Genomic DNA, 14318 nt, shown 5'->3' with positions numbered 1-14318 from the left:
CCAGAAATTTATCATAATATTGCCTTCTCAGTTTCCATAATTCTCTGAGTTTGTTTTTCTTAAAAAATACGAGTTTATATTATTACTTTAAAGGGATGTCAGGATACCAAAAGAGCTCCATGAGGCAGCTTTTAGAGAATTGGTCTTCAGAGGTGCGAATGTTCAGATTGTCAAGTGGACAGGATAAATGAAAAGTGACAGAGATGTCATCTGTGCTCAGAATCCTCACTAGAGAGGCTCTGGCTTATCAGTAGAGCAAGAAGCTCCGTGAGAAAGAGGAGGAGCAAAAGAAACAAACAGAACATGGTCCCCCATCAGACTTGCTGCTGCTTGTGCAATCTGTTTCTCGCATGTACTCCTCCACTCACCCCTGCCTTCCTGTCTTCAGTGCCATCCTGCTCACCTCTGTTTTTCAGCAGTCTGTCTACTGCGCTTGGGAAGAGGGTGGGAAAAAGTGGGGAAGGGTCGCCCTGCAGAAATAACTACAGTGGCAGAGGGCTGGGAATGTTTGCTCTGTAGAAAGAAACTCTGGAAATGAAAGCAGACACCTGCTTGCAATGGGAGTGGATGTTTCAACTCACCCTTAATTCTATTTATATGAATCTGAGCTTCTCTACCAACAGAAGTGTGCAATTTGAATTCATACACCTACAATATTTAAATGGCAAGGGAATACCCATCTCTGACAAAATTAAACAAAGAAAGGAGATACAAATGAAGGACCATTTTGTATCTGTATATTCAAAATAGTTAGGAGAGATAGATATACAGCTGCTTTCTCTTAATTCAATGAGAGGAAAGTTTTGTATTAATAGTGTTTGGACAGGATATCATGTCTGCATCTTGTACTATGAATAACCACTAAGAAGACAACAATATGCAATGCATTAATTATTGAAACTGTCCTACTAATCCATTTTGAAACTGTCTCATTGCTATTTGTTTCTCAATAAAGTTAATTTAAAAAGGTATTGTATGCTAGGAACACCTACTGGAGTGCCCTGGAAAGAACCTGCCTATTTGTTCTAAGTTCTTCTAGGAAACACACTCTATTTCACATGAATTAGCCCAGTGTAATATATTGGAGAAATAATGAAATTCTATCCAGTTCCTTCACCTGTAAAGAGACTCATTTGTATCATTTGCTTTAGGGGCTGCTGGGGCTGAGCCGGTGGGGGGGTGTCAAATGTGATATAGAATGTGAAGCCACTTGTCAATACCAAGGTGGTTTTCACATGCTTTTTACACATATCATTGAGCAGGAGAAAGCATCTGTCCATGTCTCTGAACTTCATAACCCTTGACCCCTTTCTGGTGGCACTTGTCTCCTCTTGCTTGAAGGCATATTCATTTATATGCAGGCATTTTTACTTATAACATTTTTTTTTCATCCTAAAGACTTTAGCTTATACAAAATTGCACAGTAAAATAACAGACTTCTGGAAAAAAAAAGGATTGGGATAGGCCATTGAAAATGTAGAGAACTTTGTATTCAAAGCCTTAAAAACTCAAAACGAATTCTAACCCAAATGAAATGCCAGCACAGTTAATTCCCCAGGCGTTTTCATTCTGCCGTATGGTCAGCCCATCCCTTGCAGCCCCAACTCCTCATGGACCAGGTGGCAGATTCTGAGTACATCTGATTCTGATAGAGACCATTTTCATCACAATTAAAGATCAGAGCCATATGGAGCCTTCTTCATTGATGCAATCAATGTTTCAAAGGAAAGGGAGACGGCCTCCCAGGGTCCTCGTGTGCACTCGCAGCCTTCTCAGCAGACAGTACAAAGCACATGGTTCTTACAGCCATCAGTTACATTTACAATAAAGTTCTTACTTTTTTTAGAAAGTTTTTTGTATACTCTTAAATATATCTGCTTCCTATTGATACTTGTGGTAGGAGATATTCAATTTCTCTTATTTTTCCTACCACACATCATACTGAAGGGCACCAATAAAAACATGAAATGAATTGTTTCTAACTAGATATATCAGTACAGCTATACAATTCTTTGGATTAAAGACAAAGAATAACTCATTATCCAAGAAACGAAATAAGAAGCAAGAAATTCTGGGAGGGAAAGCCTCATGTACCTTGAGCACAAAGTTGTCCTCTGCTTGGAGCTTCAGGTCCACAATTGCCTTCCTCACCAAAGTCTCAAAGTTCAGGTCTCTCCTCCTTGGCACCTCCAGAGCAGGGAAGAGGTCCCCGATCAGGCCCATGAACACAGGCATGTCATCAGTCACGATCTTGGGGACGTTGAAGTCTCGCAAGGAACGCATCAGGACCTGGTCCTCAGGCCTATCAGGGTCTCCTCGCTTTAGTGATCCTGCCACCACGAGTACAGACTTGATGGCCCGCAGGCCCCAGTCATAGTGATCCTGCAGCAGGGAGGGCAATGCAGGTCAGACCAAAGCTGCTAGGATGCAGAGTACCACACACTCAGAGGGGACACATGATAAATAACACACATCACTGGTCATCCTGAAGGCTGAGTGGAGACCTGGCAGATGGCTGAAAACTTGGAAAACCTGACCACAAAATTCTAGTCCCTTATCTGCAGTTATCTACCTTTCCAACTCCGAGTACAATAAAGCACACACAGATCACTCAAGAGACGTAAAGCAGCATGCTGGGAGGAGGTGGGGGAATGCAGTTCAGACTGTGGAGTCTGAACTCAGGCTTATGTTCATGTCCAAGCTCTGCCACATGCTTTGTAGAACATCACTATTCAGAAATTGCTACAAAGGAAAAAATTTGTGTGCAATGAAGCCAAAAGGTGTGATCACTGAACCTGAGGATGTAGGTCAGGTTTTTCTGAAGGAAAGGTATTACAGAAAATCTGGAGGAGTAGAGTTCAGTCAAGCATAGTTGAGAAAGAAGTGGGGAGAAGACGTCTACCGGCTCAGTATGACAAGAAATTCAAGAAACTCAAGGAAGACCAATACCAGTGCAGCACAGAATCCCAAGGACAGAGCCATGAAGGCTCAGCTATAGGGGTAGCTGTAGGCAGACTGATCACTGTGCAGCTCTTAGCAGAGATGACTGTGTTGGCCCTTACCCTAATACTAGTGAGGAGTACATGAAGATAATTCCTCTAGATGTTAGCTACAGAATGGATTAGAGGACCTGGTGTATAGCTGAAGAAGGCAGCATAGAGGCAGATGCAATGCTTTAAATGGAGACACAAGTGTTGCAACTAAAGAGGTGACAGTGAATAGGAAAAGAAAACGAGACTTATTTGAAAAGTGTGTAGAGTGTGGAACAGACCTCAGTTGGTGAGCAAATGATGGTTTTGTGGAAAATGGAATGCACGAAGAATCAGCTGGGTCAGAGCTGGATGGGGGAACAGATTCAGATGTGCTGAGAGAAAGCTGCATTTTAAGTACCCAGAAAGACCGGTGGCTTGCAGCATTGATTGCACAGGTTTAGAGTTCAAAAGCAATTGGGGATAGAGCTATCAAGAGTGGAACTCAACTGCCCTGGAAGTCAGTGGTGGAAGAGGACCAAGACACGGTACAACATAAAAGAAAATATGAAGACATTGCCATGTTCTCCCTCTTGAACAGATTTCACAGAGGGGAGAGAGCCTGTTTTGTGGCATGAAAGGTTATTAGAGTGAGATGACCCCATGGGGAAAGTGAACCTGAGTGGGAATAGCTCAAGAAAACTTCTCCATTGTCCTTGCCATCATGAAGTTTCCCAAGGCATATACCCAGCAGATGCTCAGCTGCAAGGCTACCTATGAGGGGACCAGCCTTAAGCAAAAGCCACATTTGAGGCCAAACAAAAAGTTAAAACTAATTTTCTTCTCAACTCCCTCTCTATGTCCTATCCCTTAAGGTAGAAACCGTGTACTCCAGAGCTTCTTCATGGTGGGACATTTGTGTCTGTGCAATGGTGCTAAATATTACAGTAAAAATGGGGTTCTGTGCCAAAAAATGTTAACACAATTTTTTTAAAAAAGCATAAAAATGGTAGGAAAAACATTAGAAATGATACAAGAATTTGACTAAACAAAATAATGGAAATTCAACAATGGCTGTTATATTGCGTAATGTCTTCAAATTATTTAAGTTACGAAATATAAGCCTTAAAATTGGTTAAATAAAAAAGAAGCTATAAGAAATTAAAAAGGAAAACTTCAACATTAATTACTCCTTTCTATTATGAAACCACTTAGAACCTTTCTCTCTCTCTCTCTCTCTCTCTCTCTCTCTCTCTCTCTCTCTCTCTCTCTCTCTCTCTCTCTCTTTTTTTTTTTCTTCTGGGTGTTGAACTCAGGCTTTCACAATGAGCTGCATTCCCAGTCCTGTTTTACATTTTATTTTGAGACAGGGTCTCACTATATCTCTGAGTTGCCCAAGCTTGATTTGAGCATGTGACCCTCTCATCTAGCTTCTCAAAGTGCTGACTTGTGTCAATACACCCATTTGGCTGCCATGACTCATAGGAGAAAGGTCTAATGCATAGGCCAGAACCCTTCCAGAGCTGGACGCATAGCATGGCCTTGGCCACTAATCTCTCTGAAGTTCTTACCTGTTTGGAAAGAAGTTCTTTGCACAATTTGTAAAGGGTGATGAACTTTCTGGCTAATAGCCGGGCATCAATGAATCCTTCTGCCACCAGCATGATCTCGCAGATCAACTCAAAGTCTGGGACAACCATCGCACATGGCCTGTGTACAGGAGCAGAGGGTGATTTCATCAGTTCCCCACTCACAAGGTTGAAGGGGAGACTGGAGAACAAGAGATACTGGATGCCAATCATCAAAGAGGTGTCTGCAAGTACAAGGACTCATGAAGGGAACTTTACAGTCATCTCATCTGAGACTTCCAAATTCAAGATGAGTGAAGCAAGAATAAAGGACGTAGGCTCTTACCCAAGGTGGTGGACAATGGTAGCAAGTGAGCAGAGTTGGGGCCCTACCTCCAGCTCATATCATGTAACTTGAGGCTGGAGTGTCACAAAAGCTGTGCATTAGTAAAGTAAATTGTCTAGAATAAATTAGAAGCTAAAGTTGAGCAGCTAGATTTCTCTGGGTGGTTACAAGAGACTGAGAATTTCTCTAGCCTATCTGGAAGACGTGTGTCTCCTCCAAAACCTAGCCACTCAGGTATTATCCTGTATTTATTTGCATATAAATGTAAATTTCTAACATTGAGGTCTAAGGTAGGTTAACCCCGCCTTGACATAAAATGAGACATATAATAACATATCAGGGGATTTTTTTTTTCTGTATAGAAGGATTAAGTGTGATTTTTCCTTTCCTTTGGTACTAACCACATTTGATTTTAAAGATTTATTTTCTTATTAATTTATTAGGTATGTAATTGGCATATGATATTATATTTCATTATTTACCTTTTTATGCTTATTAAAAGTTAAAAATAATTTTATTTATGTCCATATTGCTTCCTGAAATATTTTGCATTGCGCTCAATTGCAAAGAAGCTGGCAAATACTTAGATCCTCAAAATTACTTGGCAACCTGAACATTAGGTTACATGCATTCATCCAACAGAATACAACGTGACGATGAAAAATAATGTTGTAGAAGCAAAGCTATTAAATGAAACAAGAAAACATTAATTAATGAATACAGGGTACTAAACAATACAGAATTGGATCCCAATTTTGAAAAAGAAATGTTCAGCTCACACACTACTGGGAGGAAAATGAGAAGGCACACTGATTATCGCTGGATGTTGGACCAGTCGAAGGACAAACAGTTGAAGGAGAAACCAGTCGAAGGAGGCCATGGGTTCACACTCTAGTTCTGACACTTATCAGCTGGGCCACTAGCTAATTTTAGTAACTAGAGTTCTACTGCACAAATTTTGTTGACTCCATCTGTAGTCTGCTCAAAGAGAAAAGCCAATAGTACCTCCCTCAGAGAGTCTTTGTCAGAATTAAATGTAAAAATAGATTTTTGCATTTATGGTTCTAAAAAATATTTTCCTCTCCCCTTCCCCAAATTTTCTTCTGTGTATGTGTGACTGGACTGAAAGGTCATGCTCTCCTAAATTTGGATGTTGGAATCTTAACCCTAGTGAAGGTATTTGGAGGTGGGGCCTTTGAGTGGTAATTAGGTCAGGAGGATGGAGCCCTCATTAATGGGATTAGTGCTTTGTAAGAAGAAGCCAGCAGGCCAGTCCACTGCTTCTGACCATGTGAGGATACAAGAGAAGTTGGCCATCAGCAACCGGAAAGTTGTCTTCATCAGAATCTGCCTATACTAGCACCTTGAGCTCAGGCTTCTGGGCTTCCAAACTGTGAGAAATAAATCCCTCTGGTTAGGATACTTAGCTTATGCTGCTTTGTTATATCAATCTGAATGGTCTAACAATTCTTTTATATGTAGGGGGGAAAAAAACCAAGAGAACTAATTCTTACCTGGGTGATAGCATACCTGTGTTATTGTTTGTCACTCAAAGCTTAGTTTTGTGTGAAAAGCAAACAGTGCAGCATTCTGTGGCAGTTTAGACATCTTACTAACATTCCAGCATTTCTTAGTTAAAGCAGGACATGCCTGAACAAGGAGACACCCATGCTACTTGTGGGACACAAGAACTTGCCACGTTGGGGTAGTTGAAAGTGAGGGACTAATGCACACAGTCTGCTGCCCTCTGAGGATCCTGTGAGGAGCCTGTGAAAGCAGTTACTTCACCTCCCTAACAGAAAGCACTGCGTGTCTCAATCCGAAAATTGACACAACAGCTTTGTGGTAGCTCCTCACAATCTCTTTTAAGTAAAAGTTTAGTAAGCAGAAAATCAGAAGGCAAGATGCACCTTTCAATGTTCTCTTTGTTGGGCCAACTTCACTTTTCAGAAAGAACATATGCTCTAGTTTCTGGTCAGAGACACATTGATGTTTTCTCACTGAAATAAAGAGGTGTGTGTGGGGTGGGATTAAAAAAGGAACTGAGAGTATGCCATGTACATGTACCGACTCCCTGTGGTGAATGTAAGCATAATGTACTACCAACACATACCGATAAAAATTTAAAGAGTAAAGAAGATTCAGAAGCATAGCAATCTGCATGTGTGGCAAGGGTGAAATAAAAGAGGTGTTCCTATACATTGCTACTATGAGATTAATTTGGTACTATGATTTTTAGAAAGCAATTTGGCAACGTGTGTCAAGTGCCTTAAACATGTTCCTAATCGTTAACTCAGTAATTCTACTTCTGGGAAGCTAGCCAAATAAAATAATCATGCATATGAAAAAAAAGATTTATGTGCAACAAAAATGTACATTACAGCATTTTGTATGAATTAATTTTAAATGTTAGAAATAGTCTTAATATTCAACCAAGAGGGACTACTTTAGTATACTGCAGACTGTGAACTTGATGGAAAAATATAGTCATTAAATGAGATTTATTAAAAAATATCTAACAGAGCAAAATATTTATAATAGACTAGGAAACAAAAAATTTAAATACTGTATGCTACAAATGTAGACTATAAAATTCATATATATGTAAAGTTCATATGTATGTATATATCTATATATATATATATAGAGAGAGAGAGAGAGAGAGAGAGAGAATCAAAATCAGTTAAACAAAAAATAATATTACCTGTGATGGCATTACATCATCAGTAATAAAAAAAATCTAATTTTCTATAAACTCCAAATTTCATCAGTGTATGTACCATACATTTATAACACAAGAACAAAAGAAACCTCTCTCTGGAGGCCTTGCGGTGGGGCTTACCTGAACAAGGCCTTGAGATTTTCGGGCAGCTCCGTGCGGCCAGCATAGCCTGGGTTCATGGTGATGAAGATGCCCACAGAAAGATTCAGCTTAATCTCTTCCCCCAGAAAGTTGAACTGCTGCTTCTTATCTCTGATTGCATCTTGGATGCTTTTAACCTGGTGGACCAATCAGCAGAAAATACCTCTGCAGCAGTGAGTGTTAACTACACCTGGGCATTCATAGTCCCATCGAACACAAGCTGTGTTCCTGTGGCTGCTTTCACCACAGCACAGGTGTGGTGACCGCACCTCGTACCCTTTGCTGATGGCTTGGAGTGTTTCTAAAGAAATAGGGCTGTCTACATTCCTGTTTGTGACATCATGGTTTTGAGATGGGACTGAGTAGTTGAACAGGTAGTTAGGGCTGACCTGTACCAGGCACTTTTCTGATCATTTTTGTGCATTAATTCACTTGAGCCTCATCACAATCCTTGGAGGGGTACCTTAATCTCATCAGTCTTATTTCTATGTAAGGCAAAAGAATCATTAAAGAATCATTAATCACTACCATTAAGAGATAATTTAGCCATAATTACAGATCAGCTGCCTAAGTATAAGGATTCTAGCATAATCCAATCCAATCCAATCCAGTGCAGTCCAGTCCAGTCCAGTCCAGTCCAGTCCAGTCCAGTCCAATCCAATCCAGTCCAGTCCAGTCCAGTCCAATCCAATCCTATCCAGTCCAGTCCAGTCCAGTCCAATCTAATCCAACCCAGTCCAATCCAACCTGATCTTGTTCCAGGGATTAAAATCTATAAAGAATTTGGTGCATAAAAATGCATAGTAGAAGCACACATGGAAGCTGTCAGAGTGGCCATCATCACTGCTTTTGTGATCTGTCATGGTTTAGCTCCTCACTGCCCTCCCTAGACTGCACCTCTAGCGTGACAGCAGGAGGACAGGCTGAGCATGCAGGGGAGCTGTTCAGTGTACTGGTAAGGTAAGCTGGGGTCAGAGCCAAAGAGTATTTCTAAAAGAATCTCAAATGTTTTAACTGCAATCTAGCATCTGAGGAGTCTTTAAGCTGAAGCTTGTTCTGGTCAGACCCATGTTAAAGATCACTTACTGGGAAGAGCACAACAAATGAAGCTCAATCGCTTATGTTCTCACACCTGGTCCTTTGAAACACATGTGCAAAAATGATCAGCAGCAGAAAATGAGGAAGACAAAAGGCACACAGTTGTAGGGGAGCTTTTCAGCCAGGCCACAGGGTGTTCTGAGAATTTCTAGTCTCTCAGGGTTGTCAGAAGCGAAACCTAAAATCCGAGACCAGCACAAGACTTTGAATGAGCCTTGAGTGTATCTGGAGTTTAGGCTATTGCTAGGGAAAGGTCAAGGGTAACCTTGTTCCATGGAGATGGAGCCACAGTGCGTGCGTGTGTGTGTGTGTGTGTGTGTGTGTGTGTGTGTGTGTACAGAGACATGGAGACAAAAAGAGAGAGAGACACAGAGAGGAAGGGGGAGAGACAGTAGACCATCTACACTGGCCATTGCTATCTTCAGTGCCAGCACATCTTTGCAATTAGGATTCAGCTCCCATCCTAAAGTGAAGCTCTAATGACTGAATGCATTTGAGCTCATAGCAATTAGTGGGAGACTGAAACTTCTCTTCTACATGCGGAATACCAATGCAATCCTGGCAGGGGCAAGCTCCAGCGCTCAGCACACTGGCCCAACAGATCAACTTCAATTGGTGTGTGCATGGGGCTTAGAGCCAGGCCCAGTTCTGCCTTGGGGCCAGCCCTCACCACTCTGCAAGATAGGTGGCTGATAAGGGCTTATTCTCCCCTTTGTACCAGGTCCTTGTGTTAGCAAAATAGACAGAGTACCCTCCTGTCTAGGGAATGGAAAAGAGTTGAATGAACACTTACAAATTGCTCTGCTACCTTTGGGCAAAGGTTAAGGTGAGAGCTCAGCCCCCCTCCCCGCACCCCTACTGCTGGGTCTGACTCAGCACTCTCTTTCCAAACACCAAAGCACAGAAAGCTCATGCTCAGCAAGAATTTATGATGCACTTTTGGATTGGAGGCATCTGTGCTTTTGTGTAAAATTCTGTAGAGGGGCCCTTGAGGGAGAGAGCTGAACAGACTGGAAGATGCAGTTCCTGTTGGAGCATTGGTGCTCACAGATGTGGCCCTTAGTCTGGCTGATGCAGGAAGAAGAGAGCTTTGCTGGTTCTCTTGGGATGAGCTATTGGAATATGATAATGGTCAGAGTCCAGGAGACTTGGATATGATCCAGGATTTGGAAAAGTCCACAGGTTTCAATGATGCAGGGGGAGAAGCAGGCAGCCTGGAAGGTAAGGATTCAGTGCGAGCCCACCCTCATGGAGGTGCACACACAGGTAGGCACAGACAGATAGCCATGGTGACCAGGTGTACTCCACACTCACAAGGTACTGTTTCTGTACTTCTAATTGTTTTTGGAGATTTTTAAACTAAAGGGAATGACAAAAAATCATCACTATTTTTTTGAACACTTGATCAGTACCTGGTGCTATTCTGAATATTTTACATATATTATTCCACTCTGACTTTCAACAGTTCTATGAGGTGGTGACCATGTATCCTTATTTTAAGGATAGAAACTGAGGAAGAGGTAGTTAAATTTCCTGTATTTATGTACTATCATTACATATGTGGAAACATGGTACTATACTTGTAACTGTTTTATAAATCTAAAATTGATTATAAACAAAAAGTTAAGAGAAAAAAAGATTTTTAATACCCAACAGTTGATAAATGGATCAAGTGAAGTCTCAAAGCAGGCACTCTGGTGCCAAAGCACATGATTTTTGCCACTTTGTCCTGTGAGGTTTATTCTGGCTCATGATTTCAGAGGTTTAGTCCATGGCATGCTGGCTTTAAGTCAGAAGCATCATGGCAGAAGGAGTAGCAGAAGAGATTTGTCCAACCGATGGCCTCTGATATGTAGAGAACAGAGGAAGAGCCAAGGAGGAAGGCACCAGACACCAATGCAGTCTCTAAGATCATACTTCCACTCCCTTCCTAGACACACCCAAATGTGTGCTTTACTAATCTCGGCATCTCTCAAGCCAGTCAAATTGGCAGTCAAGATTAATAATCATGCTGATGGTATTATATAAGCCCACTATCATACATACAGTTTGTTATACACTAAAGGATCATCATGCAGAGCAAGACTACGGATACATTTTCAAATTAATTTGTTTTGATCTGAAACTAATCATGTTATGATTTAGAAATATATTTTCATTGAAACAACAAGAAAAAGGATAACTTCATTCCCTGTTTAAAAAAAAAAGAAAAAAAATTAAAGCTATGCAGAAACTAGTGTTCTCTACAGGGGATCATTTTGCACCTCATTTCTCTAGGGTATGTTTGACCATGACCGGAGACATTTTTATTGCTATAATGAGGAGGGTGGATGCTCCCAGCATCTGGTGGGTAGACATCCTATAATGCACAGTATGGATGTTTGGGACAGCCCCAAACATCAATTTTGTTGAGGTTAAGAAATCTGGATCTAGATCACATATTTTACCAGTAAGGAAACTGAGCCCAACAATATCCATGACATGTGCAGCATCCTATAACATGTGTCTGTAGGTCAAATTCTCATGAAAATTCCTTTCATTTGTTTTCTACAGTACTGGTGATTGAACTCAGAGACTTATGTACACTAAGCAAGTGGTCTATCCCTGAGTACATCCCCAGCCACCATCCAAATTCTGAACCTCCCCTCAGATTAACCCAATCAGAAATTCTGGATGCAGGCAGGGTTTCCTCCAAGTGATTCTGATGCCTGGTAAGATTTGAGAGCCCCTGCAGCCTGTCAATTATTATATTTTCACTCATGCCTACTTCTTCCCCAGTGTTCTCATCTATAACTTCACACCAACTTCTTTTTTCTCCACTTCTTTTGGCTCTATCTGGTTTGAGGTCTTATTCCTACAGTTGGACTCTGTTTTGAGGGTCTTTTTTTTTGGATTTAGAACAGGGGATACAGGGTCTACAGGGTCTCACTACGTAATTAAAGTTATAGTGATCCTCCTGTTTTCAGCCTCCTAAGCACTGGGATTATAGGTACGCTCTACCATGCCAAGTCTCAATGACCATCTCAGTGTGCCCAGGGGGCAGGGCTGGCACAACACACTGGGGATTGAACCCAGCCACTGCACTCTGTATAAACAGGCACTTTAGCCCCCTGAGCTATCAGGCCAGCCCTTGAGGGTCTTTATATGAACTCAAACTTACAGTTGTGCTGATTCAGGTGGAGTTTCAACTTGATTGGCTTTGGAATCCACCCAGAGGATTGGTGGGGCACAACACTTGGTGTTTCTGGGTGGGTAATGGAGGCATGGCCTCAGGGTCTCTATTTGGTCTCTTTCCCCTTTCTCTCCAGTGCTCTTACTCTGCTTTACTTCTGGCCATCATGGTGACTTGAATAGCTCTTCCCTACTTCCACCAAGAGTTTCTGCTTTGGAGCCTACAGAGCATGACCTGGACCCCCTTAATTGGGAGCCAAATTAAAACTCTCTTCCTTTGTTTCATGTATTTTGTCCCAGAAATGGGACATGCCACAGTTCACCAGGTTGCTTTTCTTACTTGACAGTGTTCCTCTCAGTGCTAATTCTCAAAGTTTGCTGAATATTTCATGTTTTAACCATGTAGAAAGTTGTTTTAAGAATACTAATGCCAAGATCTAATCCTAGACCAATTCAGTTAGAATCTTTTTGGGGCAGAGAGTGTGCATACTCCTTTCAGAACCATTCAGGCTATTCTGAAGCATGCTGAGGTTAAGGTCGCTGGCCAGCTCCAGCGTACTGTGCATGAGAACCACTGGTATTGCTTCCAGTAATATCTGGATTCAGCAGGGCAGCCCTCTTTTGCAGAGTCAGTCTTACTATCAACAGCACAATCTTCATGTGCCTGTGTGACCACCAGGACTTAATTTCTCCCTTGAGACTGAAAGTTGCATTGTTTCTGTCCTTGTACCCTTTTACTTGGGTCAGGGCCTTCATGTAATGCATGCAATGAAGCATTTAATTTGTCTTACTTTTCTGAAAGTGATGCACTATGAGCAGGCTATGGGCTTACCTTATTCTATGTGAATGTACTCAAATTTTTGATGCTCCTCTGCCTTACCCTTTATGTAAGCAAAGTGGCCTATTCAGTGGTCATTAATTTTGCAAGTCTTTGCTCCAAATGTTGCATGCCTGTAAAATTTTGCCTGGTTCACTCCATGCTTCCTTCTGAAATGGCAGATTGGAGTCTGCTGCCTTGAGGAAGTACAACCCACTCACTGCTTGGTAGAGTTTTTCATATTTGTATTTTTTTTACATTAGGCCTTAAGCTCCTGGGTGCTACTTGGGACATTTCTTTGGCTCTGAGATTAAGCATTTGTGTAGTGCTTGAAGTACTTGGAATTCTGTTACTGTGGGTTCCCTTGTAAACTGATCTTCTGTTTCTAGCTTCTGCTCAGCCCACTGTAAGTGTTAGTACCACAGGGGAGAGGAGGAAGTGTCAGAGAGTGTAGAGGGAGGCAGGTACAGGATGATGGGGCGTGTCTCAGGGGCGTGTGTCCTAAGGCTCAGATAATCCATGGTCTGGAGAGCTGATTGCCACAGTAATGAGATTCTGAAAAGAATTAAGTAGTATCATATACATTTTAAAAATAGCAGTGCAATTTCTCTTGGAATTGCCATGCTGAGGCTTTTCCCAAATGGATATGCAATTCTGCTTGACCAATTTGACAGAGATGTGAAAATATCCAGAAGCAAAGACACTGAAGCATAATCACTTTTGCAGAAGTTTCTGGGATGAGGAGCACAGGCGGGTGAGGAGAGGAGAGAGGGAGAGGGGAGGGTGGCAGGGAACTGTCGGCAGCTGGTGCAGTTTCTGAACCAATATGCCAGCCTGAATGACTGTGTGAATAATTAAGTGCAATTTTCTCCTTGGATGGGTGTATAGTTTTAAATGTTACCAACCAGAATTTTGCCTGAGCTGTTTGTTGTCAGACTAATTCCTTGAGAATATCTTCTATAGGAGTGCCCCCAGACGTAAGGGACAGCATCAGGGAATTCCAGCTGGAACTCAGGTCACTGAATTACAGAGACAAAAGGGCATGAACTGATCTTAGAGAACCCATTACTGATCTCGTGTTGGGCAGTTTCTAATTAAGGCAAACTCATTGCCTGTCTAGTAAGGATTGGACAGTGGCTGTTGAGCACTGTTTTATCAGTTAGTGTGCTGTGGAGTTTGATAAGGCAGCTTGAGGATGGTCTATCTGAGAACAAGTGAGGGTGTAGAAGAGACCTACCAGACTTGGCTGTGGATCCTGGATTCATGCCCATTCGTATCAGCCATCTACTTCTCTTTACCCATTTCCTGTATTGCTAAGACATTAATGGTAATAATAAACCTCATGCCCTCGCCATCGTTATCACTGCCTTCATCATCTGGACCACCACCATCACTATCACCACCACCACCACCATCACTATCATCACGACCATCACGACCATCACTACCACCACCAGCATCACCACCACCACCACCACCACCACCA

General features: G+C 41.9%; 1 protein-coding gene across 1 annotated transcript in view; it reads right to left on the bottom strand.

The window, feature by feature from the left end:
* Positions 1–14318, bottom strand: part of Dnah9 (dynein axonemal heavy chain 9) — a 433197-nt gene that overhangs the window by 258694 nt on the left and 160185 nt on the right. The window contains exons 28-30 of the mRNA XM_023705424.1: positions 7726–7883; positions 4541–4679; positions 2095–2382 (exon numbers count right to left, since the gene is read on the bottom strand). Of these exons, the coding sequence (XP_023561192.1) occupies positions 2095–2382; positions 4541–4679; positions 7726–7883 (585 nt within the window). The remainder of the gene's footprint in view (positions 1–2094; positions 2383–4540; positions 4680–7725; positions 7884–14318) is intronic.

Source organism: Octodon degus, unplaced genomic scaffold, assembly GCF_000260255.1.
Source record: "Octodon degus isolate 3935 unplaced genomic scaffold, OctDeg1.0 scaffold00219, whole genome shotgun sequence".
Lineage (NCBI taxonomy): Eukaryota > Metazoa > Chordata > Mammalia > Rodentia > Octodontidae > Octodon > Octodon degus.
The sequence above is the reverse complement of the archived record's forward strand: the minus strand, read 5'-3'. Positions and strand labels throughout refer to the sequence as shown.